At 44.1% G+C, this 21,547-nt stretch overlaps 1 protein-coding gene across 1 annotated transcript in view; it reads right to left on the minus strand.

Moving 5' to 3' along the window:
• Positions 1–814: 814 nt before the first annotated feature.
• hivep1 (HIVEP zinc finger 1) overlaps positions 815–21,547 on the minus strand; it is a 130,103-nt gene continuing 109,370 nt past the window's right edge. Inside the window, exons 7-8 of the mRNA XM_085989388.1 lie at positions 12,931–13,430; positions 815–2,519 (exon numbers count right to left, since the gene is read on the minus strand). Of these exons, the coding sequence (XP_085845514.1) occupies positions 1,353–2,519; positions 12,931–13,430 (1,667 nt within the window). The 3' untranslated portion in view covers positions 815–1,352. The remainder of the gene's footprint in view (positions 2,520–12,930; positions 13,431–21,547) is intronic.

Below are 21,547 nucleotides of genomic sequence, written 5' to 3' on the forward strand. Positions count from 1 at the left end.
CAGTGAACTCAGAGGAGAGGGCTAGGTGAGTTGAGATGGAGGTTGAAATCACTGGAGAAGTCGCTCGGTGCAGAGGATGAGAGAGGAAAGAAATGAGGATACCTTGGTGAAAAACCTTGCATGGGGCTTAGATGGATGGTTAGGGAATGAAGATTTTAAAGGATAGGCAAGAGGGGTGGTACAAGGGGAGGTGCTCAAAGGAGAAGGTGCCAGAATAGCGGGACAGACCAAGGTAAGATTTGGTGATAAGGGTCATACTGCCACCACGGTCAAGCGGGGAGGCTTCAGAATGGGAGAAGGTGTCATCACCTGTAAGCCATGTTTCCATCAAGGCTATGGTGTCGATGCAATCATCCAAATTAAGGCCACAGATGGCAAAAGCCCTGTTCATAAGTGAACGGATATTCTGGAGGGAGATGTGGAGAGAGGCAATGATTTTTGATCCATTGGCAGAGTCCACGAGGTCAGCAGTGGGAGGGGTGAGAGGGACTGGAAGGAGGTTGGCAAGATTAGGCCCTAGCGAGAACATTGGGCAAGGTCAGCGAGAAAGTAGGATGGGAGAGTTGGGGTTGCTGCTCATGAGAAGGCAGTGCGAGTGCCTCGAAGGGCCCTTCAGAGAATGCCGAGAGATCCACAGAGGGAAGCAGTGGGCCTATCAAAGAGGGAGTCACCCCCCCTCCGAGAGACTCCTCTTCCCTTCCTTTTGATGGATAGGGCAGGAATGATATAAATGTACTCTCTACTTCTGTTTTGAAACACTGGATTTCCTGGAAAATCAGTAAAGAATATTACAGCCAATTTCTGTAAACAAATATTTTACGTGATCTTGTTTATTCTGGAGAGATAGTTTGCCGAATGTAAACCTACTCCAGCAAGAAAGAAAGAACCGACCATGGATCAAAAAAATGGATACAATAAATATGAACTGGTACACAATTTACGCCTGTACACAGAAAGACTGCCCCATAGCCATAGAAATTTACATTATCAGTGCAACATGTAGTTATTTTCCTTACTATAACACCACACATTGTAAAATTTTTTAAAAAAAATTAGTAAGCACAAGCAACTACTTTTGTGTATATTTTATCATCTGTACAGTTCCTAAACAAGAAATTTGAAAGGCACAATTGTTTATACAACATGTACAAAAATGGCTGGAGCGGACAAGGAACAAAAAGACATCTTTCTTCTAAGTTGGTCTTAGTTTACAATTGCACAAACATAATATCTACATCAAAAAGTGTGCTTTCAGGGGAAGAGAGCTTGTGTAGTAAGAAACCATGAAGTTCATTTTTTTTTTTTTTTAAAAGGACAAGTGATAGCTGCAAAAAAGGGTCCTGCAAAAATCTTTATGTTGCTATCACTAGTCTGTCTTCATCATCACTGCTGACGTCGCTGTACTGCACAGTAGCTCGTATAGTTCCTGCAGGCTTCCCTCTTTTTTCTGGAGAAGCAGTCTGATGAACAGGAGACCTGGTCACCGCTTCAGAGTTTGCCTTTAAGTGCCCCGAGTCAGAGTTTGTCACAGCTCTAGCAGTTGTTTTGTTATTGTGTGCCTGAAGATACGTGGTTTTACTGACACAACCTTGAACTTTGCCAGTGTTATTTGGTTGTCCATGCTTCCAGTCCATAGGGTCTGTCAAGACCTTCAGGCCACATGCCTGGATTTGAGGAGAAACCTGAGAGAATAGTGTGCAGGCCATCTGATTACCATTAACTGTAACAGGAAGGCTAACTGGTGTCTGTTCAGTCCTAGTTGGACAAGATTTGCTTGTACAATGCATCTCGATACTGGTTTGACCTTCTGCCCCTGTGTTGATGGACGGCACAAAAGTAGGCAGTTTGAATTTCATTATTTGCACTCCTGGAACATGGGTTTGTAGGCATGGTGTACTCTGAGTCTGTGGGTTTGTAGGCAACACTTGAAGGCCAACAGTGTTAAATGAAAGGCCTGAAGGGCACATCTGTGGCCCTATATTTGAACTCGCCAAACCCAAAAGGTTTAATGTCTCTAGGCCCAATGTGTTAACAGTTTGGAAATTTGAGGTGCTCGTACTCTGCAAGCCAGATGGGTTTACTTGCCCAAAAGGAATACATGGCAAAAGTTTGTTTGCCTCTGAAACACCCAAAGGCTTTGTGTTGTTGCCAGTTGTTTCCACGGTATCTTCACTAAGAGGGCTAGTTGTCTGGTGAATAACACTAACAGCTGGGATGGTAAGTTGCATTGGTCCTGCCTGGATTGGCACAAATGTGGAGTAAGCAGCTAAACCCGCAGGAACTAACTGGATGCCACCCACAGGGACCATGCTATATGGTGTCTTGACCTGCTGCTGAGAGTGAAGAGGTAAGTGACTGAAGAGGTGTAAAGGAGGCTCCTCGCCCAACACTCCTTGATGCTCCACCTGCTGCCTTTGTTGCTGACTGTCCAACTTGCATGGGCTAGACATGGGAGAAGTAGATATAAGAGGCCCAGCTTGGTGCACGTGTGGAGGTAGGCAGACAGATGAAGGGATCTGCTGGTAAATATATATGTAAACAAAAAAAACACGTTCAGTTAAAATTTTATAAAAGTCAGTAAAAGGAATAGTAGAAACTACAAATAGTAATCCCCAATCCTAAACCACTATTTTTCAATATTCTCTGAATTTAAATTTATTTACAGAAGAATCAATGGTCAGTCTGGTTTAAAAAGGATACAGGTATTAAAAGATTTCCATCAGAAAATCTAGGTACGAGTGAATAATGAACAGGTAAAATATTTAAAAGTCACATGTTATTTTATTAAAAAAAGGTTGCAAATGAATAAAATGTATAGTACTGATCTGTATAGACCAAGCTGGTGCAAGATTTGATACTCAATCTGCATTTACCTGATCTTTGCTGTGATGGGAATGGGTCACCATCAACGGTCCCGCTAAGCTGCGCGGCCATGCAGCGGTGTGGAGATCCCGCGCAGGCCGCTCGCCGGCTTTTATATGGGAGAAACCGCATATGCATGAAAATTTGAATGGGCTGTGCAGCCAGTTAAAGGGCCCGCGCAGCAAATAAAGTAAGAGCGAACATTGGTCACCATCACTGCCACTTGGTCTACAGAAAGGGGAGGGAAAAAAGAGTGAGCCAGGTTCCTGGTGCCTGATCACTGTCCAGCAACCCAGCTGAGTGCATGTGGATAGCAGATGAGGATGTGACTGGGCTTTTCTGTGAAGTCTCACATGGTCAAATAGTCCACCAACACTCAAAGTCTAGGCTAATACATGAAAAATGACCATTTGGGGGAGGTACTGCAGGACATGGAGTTCCACCTGTTTGGAGAATGAGGGAAATTAATGGGAAGAGCGATTTAAAAAATATATGCTCTTGCATCATTTTAAAAGGGTAATTATATAAAAGTTAGTTTATCAGAGACATCACTAATTCATTGGCTAATGCAGCTTTAGAGATCTGCTGCAGTGACAGAGACAAGCTAATGAACTTATGGGTGCTATACCATGAGCCATATAGGAAATGGGCTCAAGCTGCAGCTAGTTAGTAACAGTCTGTTGTCATTAATAATGTGCAAAAATGGCAGGAGTGTAACCGGCTTGAAACTAAAAAATAATTTTCCTAATTAATTTCCTGATTCTACCAACTGTAGCCAAAGCACACCATACCCTGTGGAAGAGAGGCCCTGGATAATAATGCAGGTCTGTGGTATTGAAAACTTTAAAAAAAAACAGAATCCTCACAATTAGGCTATTTAAAATTCAAATGTCAGCGTCATGTTTTTGAATCATTACAATAGATATTTGTGGTTCGCAAGCGCCCTTGGGATCACGTGGGCCGGCCCAGCCAATAGAAGGGAGTCCCCATTTATACTTATGCAAGTTCCGTACACACGGAAACCCCATAAGTATGAACGGGGATCACTTAAAAAATACACAAATACATGAAATTTTAAAAAACGTATTTAAAATTAATTAAAATGCCATTTAATTAAATATTTTAATCAATTTTTTAAAAAACTTTTTAAATATGTTTTAACGGGGCTAAAAATAAACTTAGCTTATTGGGCTGGGTTTTTAACGTGTAAGTGAGTGATAACATTTTATTTTTCTATTTTTTAAAACTCTTATGCTGGTAAAAGCAGGCCTTACGCATGCTTTTACCAGGCGTAAGAATTTCACAGGCATTCAGCGGGCAGAAGTTGGGCAAATAGCGCAACTCTCCGCCCGCAGAGGCCTTTCTCCTGGGGATGTGGAAGATCTGCCAAGAAGATTCTTGACAGATCGCAAGTTCCGAGTTTTAGCGCATGCGCTTCGCACACCTAAACCCGGAACTTGCGCGGCCCCTATGGGCGCGTACACACCTCGTATGTAGAGGTCGCAGAATAAGGCCCATTGTGTCCCTTACTGTTCAGATTGCACTTTCTTCAGCTCATTATCCAGATAAATAACAATTTGACCTAGGTATCATTTGTTTAGTATTTCCTTTCTTTCCATCTTAACTGTTGTGATATTCCTTTTCTTCTACTGTTTGAATCTCCTTTTTGTTAGCCTCTTTAGTGAAAAGACAAAATATCTAATCAGTATCCCTGCCATTTCAGTATCACCTCCTGTGAGTTTATCTTGCTCATTTCTTAGTGGCTCTATCTCTGTTTTAATTCTGTTGCTGTTGCTTATATCAACAAGTGCGAGGAGCTCATGGACTTCTTTGTCTCTAAGTTTGAGACCATCTGCCTCTACCACTTCCCTTCCTTTCCCTAGCACTCTGGGCCAAACTTCCTCTAAGGTTCCCCCCCCGCCCTAGCATTGAACTCGCATCTTTTTCCAGTTCCTCTCCGATCTCCCCTCGTGACCTCTCCATGCTCATCTTGTCCATGAGACCCACTTCCTTTCCTTCGACCCTATTCCCACTAAACTGCTGACCACCCAACTTCCTTTTCTGGCTCCCATGTTAGCTGACATTGTTAACGGTTCGCTCTCCTCAGGTACTGTCCCGCTCTTCTTCAAATCTGCTGTCATCACCCCTCTCCTTAAAAAAACAACCCTTGAACCCTCTGTCCTTGCAAATTACTGCCGCATCTCCAATCTCCCTTTCCCCTCCAAAGTCCTTGAACGTGTTGTCGCCTCCCAAATCAGTGCCCGTCTTTCTCGCAACTCCATGTTTGAATCCCTCCAATCCGGTTTCTGCCCCTGCCACAGTACCGAAATGGCTCATCAAAGTCACAAATAACATCCTTTGTGACTGTGACAAAGGTAAACTATTCCTCCTCATCCTTCTCGACCTGTCTGCAGCCTTTGACATGGTTGACCACGCCATCCTCCTCCAACGCCTCTCCACCATCGTCCAGTTGGGTGGAACTGCACTCGCCTGGTCCCATTCTTATCTATCTAATTGTAGCCAGAAAATCACCTGCAATGGCTTCTCTTCCCGTTCCCGCATCGTTACCTCTGGGGTCCCCCAAGGATCTATCCTTGGCCCCCTCCTATTTCTCATCTATATGCTGCCCCTCGGCGACATCATCCGAAAACAAGGCGTCAGTTTGCATATGTATGCTGACGACACCCAGCTCTACCTCACAACTTCTCTCGACCCCTCCACAGTCTCTAAATTGTCATACTGCTTGTCCGAACAGAAATTTTCTCCAATTAAATATTGGGAAGACCGAAACCATTGTCTTCGGGCCCCACCACAAACTCCGTTCCCTAGCCACCGACTCCATCCCTCTCCCGAGCATCTGTCTGAGGCTGAACCAGACTGTTCGCAACCTTGCATATTTGACCCTGAAATGAGCTCCGATCACATATCTGTGGCATAACTGAGACCGCCTATTTCCACCTCTGGAACCTATCCCATCCCCACCCCTGCCTCAGTTCATCTGTTGCTGAAACCCGCATCCATGCCTTTGTTACCTCTAGACTTGACTATTCCAACGGACGATACTATGGTGCCAGGAGCAGCAGGAGTGCTCCTTCGGGCTATACAAAAGAAAATAACCTGGGTCACTGCCGCACCAGGTCTCCTTCCCTGACCTACCTTTTTTTGTGCTGGGCAGGCTTCTGGACTGCCCAATAATGCCCCTATGGGCTACCCTGGGGAGGTGCTCATTTTCCTGTCTGCAGCCCGCAAGGGGTATAGTAATGTGGCCCAGCCCTCAAAATGGACTATTGATGGTCAAAATCTATCCAATAGTAGGAATACCCGAGGGGGATATGGAAGAGGTCACCTTGAAATAAATATTCAAAAAGAAACTGTATTAACACAAGTTAATGGGACTAAAAATGGAAAAGTCACCAGGCCCAAATGGTAAGCATCCCAAAATAATGAAGGAAGTTGCGGAGGAGATAATGGAGACACTAACCATACTTTTCTGAAAATCTTTGCAAGCAGAAATTGCTCTAAGGACAAGGTGGAAAATGTTACACCCCATTCAAAAGCAAGAGGAAAGGAGCAAGCCAGGAAATGATAGGCCAATTATCCTACCTCAGTTTTAGTTAAACTTCTTGAGCCCATATACAAACTGAAATTAGTGAACATTTAGAAAGGCACGGACTAATCAAGGATAGTCAACATGGATTTCTAAAGGGCACCTTGTGCTTGACTAACTTAACTGAACATTTTGAGGAAATCAAAGTATATCAAGGGAATGTGGTAGATATGCATACATTGATTTTCAAAAAGGAGTCTGATAAAGTATTACATAATAAATTTATGGAAATTTTGGGTCGCTAACATTGCCTGGGTGCTAATTTTAGCGCTCGGCGAAAAATAGCGCCGGCGATCGCTAAATTCAGTTTTAGCACCCCAAGAGGGAGGTGCAGCGCTAATTCAAGCTTCCTTCTTAGAGCACTAACCCCGAATATCGGGGCGGTGCGTTCTGCAGCGCTACGCACTGGGCCACGAAGCGTTGCCACATAGAAGGGCTCTTCCCCTCATTAAAGGGGAGAGCCTAAGCCCACAACTCTGTGGAGCCCTACCTGAGCCACCGGGGAGCGGGGTGCTGTACCAGCAGCCTGGCACACAAGATTAGTGCCGGGCTGCCAGATCGCGGCACAGATCCCCGCTTTCAAAGAGGCAATGGGCCGCGACAAGTAAGTTGGCCGAATATTTTTTCCCTGCCTGCCACCTCCCCTTTACTTATCGCCCAGTGAGCCTCCTGCCGTTCCGTTCCCGCCCCCTGAAACGGTCGCTGTCATCATCTGGTGCAGATTCAGGATGCGTGGGCCAATTTTGCAGGCGGGGCGAAAACAGGACGCTGTGCACGGTGATGACGTCATCATCGCCTGCGCAGCGGGGCGCTATCGGTTACCGCAGCCACTAAACTCCCGTTGAATCTAGCGGGCGTCGTTAGTGGCGCCTCGCCTGGGCGAAAAGTTGTTTGCCTCCCGGGGGCGCTATCGAAAGGCGCAAATGCACCAAATTTCCAGCCCATGGTGTTGAAGGTAACATAGCTGCACGAATAGAGAGAAAATGCTAGGAGACAGAAAGCAGAAGTAAATTTGTGCTTTTTGGATTGGCGGGATGTCGACAGTAGTGGTGTACTGCAGGGATTTATGCTGTGATCACTTTTGTTTTCCATTTATGTAAAAGATTTCGATCTAGGCACAAGAGGAATAATATTGAGAGAAAAGCAGGGGAATGTAAAAAAAAGTCAGGTTAGTGGAGTGGGCAGTTTAACGAAGAAAATATTTTGGAGGAAAAAATAACATTGAAAGGAAGGTTACCATAACAGTAAGGCCTAGAAATTCGAGGTCTTACCGCTGGCCATTAAGGCTCATTTCGGGGAACAAATGGCAGCCGCCATATTATCGGCCGCTGCTGGCGGATCCCGTGGCAGCTGCCTTTTTCAGCAGGTCAGCAGCGCTGTTGCCTGCGCTCGCCGGAAGTATTGTAATTAGTCAGAGCGTGGCATCAATCAGCGTGCATTTTGGATATCGGCACTCCTCTTGCCGTGCTCTCCAATGAGATGTGTGAATAAAGTGATAGGGGAGAGTCCTTGAAAGCATTACAATGGCCATCTTGGCTCAATGTAAAAAAAATGAACTGTGGTCCCTTTCAACAACACTGAATGCCTTCTTCAGCGCTATGAGAGGTACAGAGTTCCGAGAATTAATTTGCCATGTTGTACATCCACGTCCTCCCTTCTCCTCCGATCCCATAAAACCCGAAGTCCGATCAAAGCACAGTCTCCCCACAAACACATAAACAATTTGCCTGTAACACTGATTCGTGAGCGGGTGGCAGGTAATATTGTTGTCACAAATACGGCAACTGTTCCTACAGGTTTGTTCGTTTCTTCCCCGTTCTCCTTCACTGCAAGCGGGACAGATGCGACCTTCGACCTCCTGCTGAGTTTTGCGCCAGAAAGAGTACGTTACGCCACAATTTCTCCGCACCGCTGATGTTAATTAGCAGGCAGCACCAAAATACTGGTGCTGCCTGTGCTCTCTGAGCAGGCGGCCGGCCATTAGCCTTGACCAGCACAGTTACTGGCAGGTTTCCCTCGTACTGCAATTTCTAGGCCCAAGACTCATCTGAATGGAGAAACAGAGCGATCTAGGGGTGCAGATACATAAAGCAGTAAAAAGGTGGGAATGCAATTAGAAAAGGCTATAAAATAGAAAATTGGATTCTGGGTAAAGGAAAGAAAGACTTGCATTTATATAGCGCCTTTCATGACCACTGGACATCTCAAAGAGCTTTACAGCCAATGAAGTACTTTTTGACGTGTAGTCACTGTTTTAATGTAGGGTACGCGGCAGCCAATTTGCACACAGCAAGCTCCCGCAAACGGGGCCTCGGTTTAACGTCTCATCCGAAAGTCGGCACCTCCGACAGTGCAGCACTCCCTCAGCACTGCACTGGAGTGTCAGCCAAGATTTTTGTGATCAAGTCTCTGGGACCTGAACCCACAACCTTCTGACTCAGAGGCGAGGGTGCTACCAACTGAGCCACATAGGCTGCACATAAAAGTAAGCAAGTGATGTTAAATTTGTACAAGACATTGATTAAGCCAGTTGGAGTAATGTGTGCAGTTTGTGCAACTCATTACACGAAGGATATTAGAGACAAGGAAAGACTATGGTGAAGTTTTACTAGAAAAAAACCCATAGCAATTTAATATGAGTTAAGCAATAAATATATCCAAATTGGAAAGTAACAGCTTGAACTTAGTCTAAAATTCAGTATCCTGCTCTATATCTTTCTCCCCTTTCAGTCTTGTTCCATCTCTGTCTCTTATAAAGGAACTATTTTGTTTATTATAGGTCTGCAAACCCTCGTCAGTTAAGATTAGCTAACAATTTTGAAAATAATGGACACTTTGGGACACTCATTCCCCCCTCTCCCCCCCACCCACCCGCCAGCCACACAAGTCCATGCCTTCTTCTTTACATCTCCAAAAGTCTTCCACTTCCCATCCACAGATCCTCTTCCCCAGCCTGTTCCTTTTTTTCACTACTGCCAATGTCTCTTGGCTTTACTCTAGCATTGATGGGATGTGCTCGAGCAGAGCCTTTGTGGTAATACCAGTGTGAGTGGGTGGCCTCATGCCCTAATGGACAGCAAGGATCCCATGATAGATCTGACCACCCTAACAGTTCTCATCTAATGGGAAGAAAAGGTGTTCCTGCAAGGGATCAATTCACAGAGACTAAGGTAGGAAGGTTGATGTGGAAGTCAGAAGCTGGTAGATGTAGGGGGAAGGGAGTGAGAGGACTGAGGTAGGGAGGCATCAGGCGTTAAAGGTGAGGCAGACAGTGGAGTGAATAATTAACTCAACTGGGTAATAGGTTAGGCAGGCAGCAATTATCAGGTCGGTGGGGGGGTGGGGGGGGGGGGCAAGAGAGGGAGGTCAGGCACTTCAGTGAATTGTCAAAGTAAAAGTTCCAGATATGTATCTGATGAGTGGGATAGGGGAAAACATTTCAAGACAGCTAGTTAAGGCAGTGAGTAGCTGAACCATGCCCATCAAGACGGTCTCAGGTTCAAAGTGAGCTATTTGAGCTAAGCCAGGTTAGGGAAGGGCAAAAGAAAATGGTCACGGGTCCCACTCGAAGCACATATAGACACATACAACCATTCAATCCGTACATTTTACTGATCTCAGTTGTGGTAGGGGCGGGCGCTAATAACTTAGCGCCCGAGCGCGACAATTTTAGTGCAGCTCGCAAAACTGACCAGTCGTTTTGAGGCAGCGCTGAACACTACCGCCACGATCTCCTGCACCTGCAGATTGTGACATCAGTCGAGTGTGCAACGCCCCGGTAGCACCCCAGACCGGATATTGAGTCGCGCTCCCTGCCTTAGCATCTGCCGCTAGGAACAATAGATAGAGGGGACTGTTTTCAAGTTGGGAAGGGGCTGGGGGAGCGCTATTTAAAGGCGGGCACTTCCTGCCTTTTCCTGTCTGCAAAATTTTTGGTACACACAGGTTGAGAGGGAGACACATGTCTGGAGAGATTTAACGCAGTCATAAGGAGTTTTGGCCCTCAGCACCACTATTGAGGATCCTAAGCGCCGAGCTCTTTCCCTGGCCTATCCATTAGTGCTTCCAACACAATTGCTTTAGAGGTCTCTCCTGGCCGAGATTCAAGGCTGCAATGAGCAGGGTGTGGCTGGCCAGCAAGATGGCCCCTCCCCTTTAAGAACTGGACAGTGCCAGTCTGTCTGGCTTCCATGGTAACTGACATTGCCTGAGCTTCGGTAGCGTTCTGAAGTAGCGCCTCACTCCCCGACGTTAGCGCCTTAAGAGAGGTGTGTAGCGCCTGAGTTAGCTCTCAAATCACCTCCAGGGGCGATAGAGGCGAATTTTGCAGTCGGAGGCGATAATTAGCAACAGGCGCTAAACTTTGCGCCCAGCCAATATTAACGCCCCAAAATGGATGATACCCAATTTTTCCCCCTAAATGTTCCATGTACCTTGCTTGTACGTGTGACTGTAGCATTGTTGCACTAGTCTATGAAAGACCTGGCACATGGATTGTGGAGGCTAAAACCCCTGGGTCCATCTGAATTATTTGCCAGAGCAATGATAGTAGGGCAGGAAGGTGGAGTACAAGTGGCCAAGTTCTCACTCTATACACAGACACACAATTATGAGGTATTGTCTAGTGTTTGGCATCCACACGTTACCTAAAATTAGACTATATTGATTTCTATATTCCCTTGAGTGCCTTACCTCATAATTCATTTAGGAGATTCAGTTCACTTGAATGCTTTTAGAATTATCGTGCCAAGAGAAAGGATTTAATATCCTGAAATTCTTTAGATATTCATCTAAATGCTTAAGTAACAATGGCCAACTAATAATTAAAACAGAAACAGCCCCTTTATATCTGTCCAAACACAAGCCCTGTGATATTACAGGATGTACCGGTTATGTAATTCATACCAAAATGAATAGAAGCATAAATATGTTTAATACATCCCTTTAGTCCTGATTACTAATCCAAAACAAAAGACTGAAATCCCTCCTTACACTGCACACGGTCGAAAGGTAATGATTTCCTATCAGACAATTACTCCCCACTGAGCGCTCTTTTTCGGCAGGCATAGACACGATAGGCCGAATGGCTTCCTTCTGTGCCGTAAATTTCTATGATTCTATGATAGTTTTGGCTCTCCAAAGGAGGGTCTTTTGTGACTTTGACTTCTCGTGGAGTAACTAGGCTGTAAGTAATGTCAAAAGCAGTACCACAGTGCACAGCCTCAGAGGGGCTGGTGACAAGACATCCTTGGAATTCAAGTACAATTCTTCAGATCTGTATTGGCACCAGGGGGTAAATTTTATGAGTCTGTGCTGGTGGTGAGGTTTCTCACCTGCATCAGTACTTATTGGAAAGCTGTGGGCAACGTGTCGGCAATTTTCGCTACACACTAGTAGTAGGGAGGTACCTCACTGCGGGCATAGACTCAAAGTTTAGCCCAAGAAATGTAGAGCATCAATTGTTTTAGTGCTTTTAAATTAGGAAGCTGCTCTCTTAAAGCTTAGGAGTGGAGTTTATCAGATAAAGATAAATTAGGACTTGAATTATCTCACTGTATTTCAATTTTTTAAATAAAGTATCATAGAACAAATGGTATTTGGTTCCAATACAATTCAACAGGAATTTAGGAATGTGCTTACAAAGATAAATATGTCCCTTATTTTATCATCCAGGCTTTTGGTTAGAATACAAAGGCCCAGAATTTGCGGTCAGCGGCGAAGCAACGGCACTCGCTGCTGATCTCGAAGAAAGCTGCCCACAAAGATCTAGCGATCTCTGTGGTGTGAATTTCATCTCTCCCAACATTAGTTTAAATCTGGCACCAAATCAAGCGAATCTCCAGTTTCCAGCAACAGTGATGTCATCAAGCAGTCAATCACATTGAAGAATTCTCACAGGCAGCAAACCAGGAAGTAAAATGCAGATTATAATTTACTTCTTATAAATTTTAGAGAGCGAAATAAAGATTGGAACATACAGATAGGATTAACGTAGAAGCTGAAATATTATAAACAAACCTTTAAAACATTATATTAAAAACCATGTAATAATGGAAAATTTAACATTCCACAAATATAAAATAGTTTTTCAGGGCCAGAACAGGTGTTCAGCAGTCAATATGCCGTTAAAAACCCAGTTACACCTCTTTGAACAAGGCTTAACTTTTTCGGGGGTTTGTAGCAGCAGTATTCCAGTGTAATAGGGGAAGTTTTCATCAGGAACTACATTTCAGTGTAATTTAAATTGATTGTGGGTTCCGGGGACTTCCACAGCGCAACCTGCAGAGAAGCGTAGAATCACTGGCAACAACTTCTGGATTTCCGTGATTATCTATGCATGCGCTGACTCCAGAAGTTGCTGTCACTTTCAGAAGAGTAATGACGACGAACGCCGACAGTTTTGCTACCATCACCACCTCTAAATCCGGGCCATGATACATTATATAATGAAATGCACGCACCTTTACATCATCTGTAGTTTTCTTTCCAATATTTTCTTGCACATGCTGGTTATCAGATGTAACCTGGTGACCCGAAGACCTTTGGCCAGCCTTAGGTAATGTACCTCTAGCTGCAGGGGACATGGTTTTCTCCTCTTCAGTTGCATGCCGATGGATTGGTGAAAATTTAGATTTTACTTTGTTGGTTTCAGCATCACTAGCATTCTGTGTAAGCCAAACACCAGACAGTACCTCAAGGTTGTTGGTCTGCACAAGAGAGTCCTTTGCTGTCCTCACCACATCAGCAATCAGAGAGGCAGAGGCAGCAGTTAGTGTACCAAGCTGGTCGTTTCTCTGTAGGTTGTGCTGAGGGCTAGCTGTTACTGAGGGAGTGGCCGACAACCCCATTTCCCCTGGACTGTCTTCATCATCATCCTCAATTTCATAATCTTCCTCATCCTGACCATCAGAGTCTTCAGCATCAGAGTACAGACACTCATATTCACCCTTTGGTTTATCACCTGTTAAACAAATAAAACAGTAAACTAGTGGGATAAATAACAAATAAACCTGAAATTAGTATTAGTGCATGAAGTGAATAAACTTTTACTGTAAATTATCTGCATTTGTTTGAGAAAGCATTACTGGCTTTAAAGCAGCAAAGAATTAGAGTTGAGGCAACAAATCCTCCAGATTACCAGATGTGCTAAATTCACTGAATTTGCCCCTTTATGACTTCTACCGTCAAAGACTTCAAAAGATAAGGGGCATTATTTTTTGCATGAAGATCTTCTTGCCTATATCATGATGCTGCACATCTTTGTATAAAAAAAAATCACTGCAGCAGGGTTCAACCAAATCTCATTTTACAATCAACCTATCTTCTCTAAGAATATCATTTCTAATCATATTTACAAACAATAAATACATTCCTATAAGTTATATTATTAAAATTGTGTATTTTTAAAAGTGTATTCTTTCTTGGGATATAGGCATCGCTGGCAAGGCCAGCAATTAATGCCCATTCCCTAGTTGCCCTTGAGAAGGTGGTGATGAGCCACCTTCACAAACCGCTGCAGTCCGTGTGGTGAAGGTGCTCCCACAATGCTGTTAGGAAAGGAGTTCCAGGATTTTGACCCAGCGACAAGGAAGGAACAGCGATATATTTCCAAGTCAGGATGTGTGACTTGGAGGGGAACTTGTAGGTGGTGGTGTTCCCATGCACCTGTTGCACTTGTCCTTCTAGATGGTAGAGGTCGCGGGTTTGGGAGTTACTGTTGAAGAAATCTCGGCGAATTGCTGCAGTGCATTCTGTAGATAGTGCACACTGCAGCCACAATTCTTGCCATAATTTTTGATATTCCTATATATATATATATATATATATTTCTATATATAAATAATAAATATATATATAAAAAATATATATTAGACAGTGCGAGTACCTATGTAGTTGCATGGTCTGGTCACTAGCTGGTGCTGTGGAACGGGTTTCTGAAGTTTCTAGCTGCGATACTGGGAGCGTTAGAGCCGGCCGTTAAAGTTGGTTTTACTGAAAAAATGGCGGCTGCCTCGCTCTTGGCGTGGAATGCGGCGGCCATAATTTTGGGCAGGCCGGCAGCGCTGCCGTTGCTTGCGCTCGCCGCCCATATTTAAATAATGCTGATCGTGACGTCAATCGGCGTGCAACGCCTGAATTGACGCATGATCTGTGTTTTTTGATGTAGCTGCTCTCAATACCACCCTCGCCAAACCACGCACGGAAGAACGTGCGTGCAGCAGTACAACAGAGACGCTGCCTGTGCTTTTTAAGGGGTCACACACATCTTTCAGATAAGTTTGGATTTTTGCTTTTGGATTTTTTTTTAACATTTTATTGGAGTAGTGGGTTGGTGCAATACATTTAAAAAACTGTTAATGTGTAGGGAGTGCTGCTGGAAGCTTGCAAGGCTTTGGCTGTTAAAGGAAGGCCTCCAAGAACACCACTTGTTCCCAGTCCTGGGGACTCTAGTTGCAGTCCCCCTTGGGCTGTAACATCACATGGAGATGGAGCAGAGGCAGCAAAGGGTACAAGCTGTTCGCAGAGGGAGGAGGAAGCAGAAGAGGAAAAAGCAAAAGGAAGGAGGTAACCCAGACAGCTCCTTTCTGGTCAGGATATCTGTGATCGAATCATTCGCTTGCGCTACCAGTGAAAACAACCCCAATTCCCCTTTCAACATTTGTTCCACACCTAACCATCCCTCTGTTACTGACCATCAGTCTTCTTGGTCACAATGCTGAAATTAAAGCCACCACAAAGCAAACTTTCCAATCCAACTTTATCCATATATGCATCCAATATTGCATCAGAAAATCAGCTAAGCACCCTTGTGCATTCCCTTAATGACTGTCTTGTGTGTGCCTTTGCCTATCCTACTGATGTCATGCAGTGCTACCCCAGTGGCTGCAGCATGGCTAGTGGAAGGCTGCTGACTTTCAGTGGGGGACACTGCAGATGGCTTTGCTGGTTGACCTCGAGGAGCTGGTGGCTGGGAATGTGAAATTGAGTGATGGTGTTTCTTCTTCTTCACTCTCCTCTCCCTCTTCTTGGTCAACCACTGGCTTGGCAGGCTGGATTTCTTGAGTGTCTAAAATGAGGAAGGCACAAGGGTAGGGTTGTGGTGAGGAGCGGGTGGGAAAGTAAGAGGTGCATGCTTACACCATGTGCAGCTTGTAAATCAGAAGAGATTGTGGGATGAGGGGGAAAGTGGGATGTGAGGAGGAGCATAATGTATAAGGATACCAGCATCTTGTATTCTTTGAGCCCCGCCGTTGGCTAAGGGCTCAGCCATGCCCCTGCCAAGAATGGTCAGCATCGTCTCCTCCAAGGGGGTGAGGTGAAGCTAGGAATGTGAGGTGTACCTTGTGTTTGGTAGAGATTGCTAGTAGGTGAGTGATGGAGGTGGGGGGATGGTGCATTGAGCAGTGTGTGAGGCTAGTGGTGCAGTTGGTAGGAGATGACTTTTGAAGATGCATTCACTGACTTTGACCACTCGGCTGAGGTCATGAAACTTCTTTGGCACTGGAACCAGATCCTGGGAGTGACACTGCTGGCAGTGACGGTCTCGGTGATGTGGTCCAACATCGTTCTTTCTGGGGGGCCTCCTGGCCCCCTGTGGGTACAGGACCTCACAATCAGTGTTCACCCCTCTGCACAAAGCTAACGTGTTGCGTCCGAGACCCTGGGTGCCCTTCCCCTGGCCTGTTGAGCCATTTGTGTTACTGCTGAAGCACTTTCAGCAATTTTTAAGTGCAGAAGGCAGTTCAGCTTTCAGAGCTGCAGACTTTTTTTTATTCGTTCATGGGATCTGTGCGTCGCTGGCAAAGCCAGCATTTATTGCCCATCCCTAATTGCCCTTGAGAAGGTGGTGGTGAGCTGTCTTCTTGAACCGCTGCAGTCCGTGAGGTGAAGGTACTCCCACAGTGCTGTTAGGGAGGGAGTTCCAGGATTTTGACCTAGCAACGATGAAGGAACTGCGTTATACTTCCAAGTCAGAATGGTGTGTGACTTGGAGGGGAACTTGGAGGTGGTGGTGTTCCCAAGCGCCTGCTGCCCTTGTCCTTCTAGGTGGTAGAGGTCGCGGGTTTCGGAGGTGCTGCCGAAGGAGCCTTGGCGAGTTGCCGCAGTGCATCTTGTAGATGGTACACACTGCGGCCACGGTATGCCGGTGGTGGAGGGAGTGAATGTTTAAGGTGGTGGATGGGGTGCCAATCAAGCGGGCTGCTTTGTCCTGGATGGTGTCGAGCTTCTTGAGTGTTGTTGGAGCTGCACTCATTCGGGCAAGTGGAGAGTATTCCATCACACTCCTTACTTGTGCCTTGTAGACTGCCTAGTGCTGAAGGATTTTTAATTTATTTTGTGTGCAGAAGGCAGTTCAGCTTTAAGAGCTGGAGACTGCCTTGAAAATGAGAAGGCTAGCTTTAAGTAAAGCTAACCTCGCTCCAGCGGTGAACTTCGGCCACCTGCTTAGCAGAGAGCCTGTCAGCAGCACATCGTCGCTAGGCTGTGCGCTTCTACCATGCTAGTTAGCAGGCAGCACCAAATTGATTTGCTGCCTGCATTTTCTGAACGGGCACGGGCCTATCTCGCATTGTGGTGCCCACCCCCGTTTTTGACGTTATTGAATTTCCCGGCCTCTGTCACTACATTGTCACCACCAGTCAACAACTGACTGTGGGCAACGCCATGGGCAATTTATTTGTATATGTACTGTGGAAAACATGATTTTATAGTTGACAGTGTGTACCCAACATAGAAAAGAACTGAGTTTATACAAAAGAACACAATTCAAAATTAGAAGATTGTAATGGCTGCTATTAAAGAGCTGACAGTTCTGAAAGTCCATTCCTCACATCTACATCTACCATGTAAACAATATTACAAAGAATAATTGCAAGTGTTTAGGACAATGCTGTAGTTAACTTTGAAACCCTTGCATCATGAACAAGAATCTAGTAATGGTGACTCCTTATATCTGCAAGATTACAAAACAGATCACAAATTAATTCCCAATGAAGCAGATTTTAGAAACTTTATGGCAACTTTCAGATAAGATTAAAACAATACTGATGTAGTATATTAGCTACTAAATTATGCTATCATGTCCACTAACACCAACTTTTTTGTAATAACCTCTGTCAAATGTTATGACAGGAAGTGGTATTGTAAATTGTTATAGATTGCTGCAGACACCGAGGCTGCTTAGAATACAATGGGATATTTTTTAAAACCAGTCAGTCAAAAAAGAACACAGACAAGGCGTTCATCACAAATGGTATTAACCTTTCCTATGCTGCATCTCTACATAAATCGCTGTGATAAAAATAATCTCCAGTAGAAATTACAGCCACTGGCCCATTATGTCTCCGGGTGTGCTAGCTCTTCAACTCGAGTGATCTACTGTAATCCTGTTTCCCTGTTCTTTTATAATTTTCCTATTCAAATACTTTCACTTTCAAATGGTGTTCTAGTTTCTGCCTCAATAGCCATGTTTGGTAAAGCATTCCATGTTCCAATTATCTTCCACGTGAAGATTTTTTCTAAACTTCCCCCCTTTTCCTCTAGTGATAATCTCACCATTTACCTTCTCAAAACCTTTCAACATTTTAAAGCCTCCATTAGGTTTCTCATTAAAACCATCTGTTTCAAAGAACAAAACCCCAATTTTTTCAAACCTTTCTTCATAACAGTAAGTCAGTCCTTGTATCATTCCACTTGAAACAAAGTTTACATGCATGATTTTTTAAATCCTCCCTCCCACCCGCTGCTGGACCGTCCGTGCCCCCCTCCCCCCACAGTTTGCTCCCCTCTTTAATGAGAATCCTCCAGTTTGGCCCCAAAGAGGAGCAGCCGGATTTCCAGCCCCCACCCCACCTCCCAAACGGCAAGCAGCCTGTTAGCTGGGAGGTCGTCGATTCTATTATAACCTTCTGTCATATGGCAGCTTGAAAAGCAAAGTGTTGATGTCCAAGTTCGTCATCCACTCTATGGCCTCTGGTGACACGGAGTGAATAGAAGCTGTTCCCCCAGTGAAGGGTCTTAAGCGAGCAATGGTTCCGAAGGTGCTCCTTGGTTTGGGCAGCCTCTCCACAGTCATGCATCGAGCTATCTTTCATCTTCCACTTATGTAGCAGGTGGTTGCAGCGCCCATATGATGTTCTGATGCTGTTTGCAGTAACCCAAATTTTACGTGGCATTGCGAAGCCAGATGGTTGATCTGCAGGGTCTATGATCAGATCCCGATCCTTGACCACGCTGGTTTCTCAAATCCTTCACCATTTGTCTTTAGGCGAGAGTTTCGAGGTTTTGGCCACTAACCAGAAGTGGTTCCTAGACTGAAGGTGGTATCTCAGGAGCTTCCTGAGATCTTCATTAATAGGTAGAATTTAGTTTGCTAGGGCCCAGTTGTATTCTCTGATTATAGATGGCAACCTGCATATATGGTTCTCTCTGTAAAGTCTCTCCAGATTAATGCCATCAACAAGGTGACTGAACACTGATCGACGGCATCCCAGTCCAAAACCAACATTCAACGTTCCTAACCAAGATGGTCCTTTTCAGGGCTAACATACAACATCTACGTGTCTGTCACCTCAACATGGAAGGCCTCTCATCTGCAAAATGTGACTGCCTGGCCAAGTTGCTATACGAACTGAAGATTGATGTTCTCGCGCTACAAGAGACACATTGCAGATAATGACAAAGCTTCTACTGTAATGAGGCCCGACCACAAAAATTGATTAATTCACCGACATCATCTGGGCCCCAGCCACCCAATTAACGCCACATGCCAAAATTGCCCCCCACTTGTGGTAAAGCATTCCATATTCTAATAATCCTTGGTGTGAAAACATATTTTCTATCTTCTCCCTTCATTCTTCTAGTGATAAGCCCAAGTCTGTGCCTTCTTGTTACCAATTTACCAACCAGTGAAAGCAGTCTTTCACTATTTACCCTTTCATAAGTTCTGGTCAGTTTCAGCCCTTTTATTCTGCTGCTACTCTGCTGATTGTAAAGGATGGAACAGCTCACATTTATTTTGAACAAAAGTTTACATTGAATCCAGTTAACTTGTTCGTAAACTTAGTAGATGTAGCTAGGATCCTGCACCCCCTATAAATATGGTTAATTTTAATTTACTATTTTTTTCTCCTGTCTCAAAAATAAAAATCCGAAATTCTGTATTGGGTCAACTAGAACAGTGATGCCCATTTATACACACAGTATAGGATTTGTTCATTTGCTACAGTTTTCTATAATTCTTTGTCCTCATCTATTTTGTATTTTCCTCCTCTTCCCTGGAGCATTACAGTTGCTGCCCTAAATCTGAAGACAAGATAATCTCACACGGTAGCTCTCTTTGATCCTGTATGTTGACTGAAACTGAAGATGCATTTGGTTTCTGGGTGACTTATTTTAAGACCATGCCTGTGCACATCATATTCAGTTCATGTTTGTGTCTGTAGGTGGCACTCACTTTCTCTACAAGAGTGATTTTTTAAAGAAATGGAATAGTTTGTGAACAAGTCTAAAAACAGTTGGTTGTGTAAAGTGTTTGATCATATGTCAATGAAATAACATTCATTCTGTTTTCATGGAATGGCCCATTATGGAAGGTTAATATTAGGAGTAATTGTGTTTCCTTTTTTAAGTATTAGAGGTAAACTACTCAATAGCCCTCAGTTTAATAATCAAACGATGTTTATAAAAGTGTACAGGTTGCATATGTATGTATGCGTACGGGTGAAAACTGGGTCAGGCTCAACTGTGATGCGTGCCCCGCCATGATCAAATCGTTTCCCAGCATTGACTGTCTAGACTCACAGATGAAGAATGGTCATTTCAGTGAAGTAGCAGAATTTTTTTACATCATCCCAAATTTACAGTTCAGAGAAACCTGGGCTAAATAGCTACTTATTAGCAGAAGCTTTCAATAGTTCTAAACACCCCAAATCTCAATACTATCCTGAAATATGATAGAGCCTCTGCAAGCTACTCCAATGACTATTTCCTGTCCCTTTAAATATACTCGCATAAACACCAGCTTAATCCTTCGACGACTGCAGTTTTTAATTTGCACTAAAATCAAAAATTTGGTATAAATATTCCAATTTTAGTTTAGTCCAAGAACTCTAATAAAAATTAAAAAGTGTTCTATAGGTTGCTTGTTGCACTTCACAATATCCAGAATTAAATCTTGTGGAAAATTCTGACTGGAGTCTAATTTTCTTTCTTATATTGTCAATTTTCTCTTCACTCCTTTCCTTCTCCACAAGGTGTTGACTCTGTCAGTGGTATGGGTTCATGGGTATGGGTTCATGGATGTCCATTCCATGTCTGCTAACTCACTGAAATGACCATTCTTTATCTGAGAGTCTAGACAGTCAATGCTGGGAAACAATTTGATTGTGGCGGGGCCGCATCACAGCTGAGCCTGATCCAGTCTTTGAGCCATTCTCACTGGATAGTGATCAGCAGATACTCTTGCTCATTTTTTTACTTCTGAACCAAGGCCAATTGTAGCACCCCTACCGCTGTCTCAGCTGAAATCACTTAAATCAGCATCTACCCATGGTTTAAACCTAGGACCTGGCACTACTGCCGAATTTAACAGCACCGGAGCGGGAGAAGCTCTGAGGAAATTCACCCATTATAATTCTTAGTTGGTGTGTGTGTCTATTAGATTACTTTGCACAAGATCTACAAATTTCTACAGTTGATTAGAAATTATCTACATCACCAATATTTCTTCTGCATTATTCTGTTATTTTACACTTCAGAAAAATGTTTTATCATAGAGGCAACAACTTGCCATTTTTTGCAGGAGATGCAAACTTAGTGATTTTAAGTGCTACTGACATCTAGTCCTTACCAGTTTTCATTTATACTTGGCCAATTAAAAAAGTTAAAACAATTATTACAAAATTAATTTCCGATTTGTGTTGCTAGTCGGCGAGGCTCCACCCTGGTAGCTCAAACTCTGAATACTGGCTCTACAGTGTCATACTTATCTGGATTAGAAGCACGGGCCAAATATTTTTAGCTATTATTCATGAAATGGTTACCCTTATGTGCTAACGTGGTACGTATGGCAAAAGC

The sequence above is a fragment of the Somniosus microcephalus genome, chromosome 5, assembly GCF_052327205.1.
Source record: "Somniosus microcephalus isolate GS21.2 chromosome 5, FLI_Smic_1.0, whole genome shotgun sequence".
Lineage (NCBI taxonomy): Eukaryota > Metazoa > Chordata > Chondrichthyes > Squaliformes > Somniosidae > Somniosus > Somniosus microcephalus.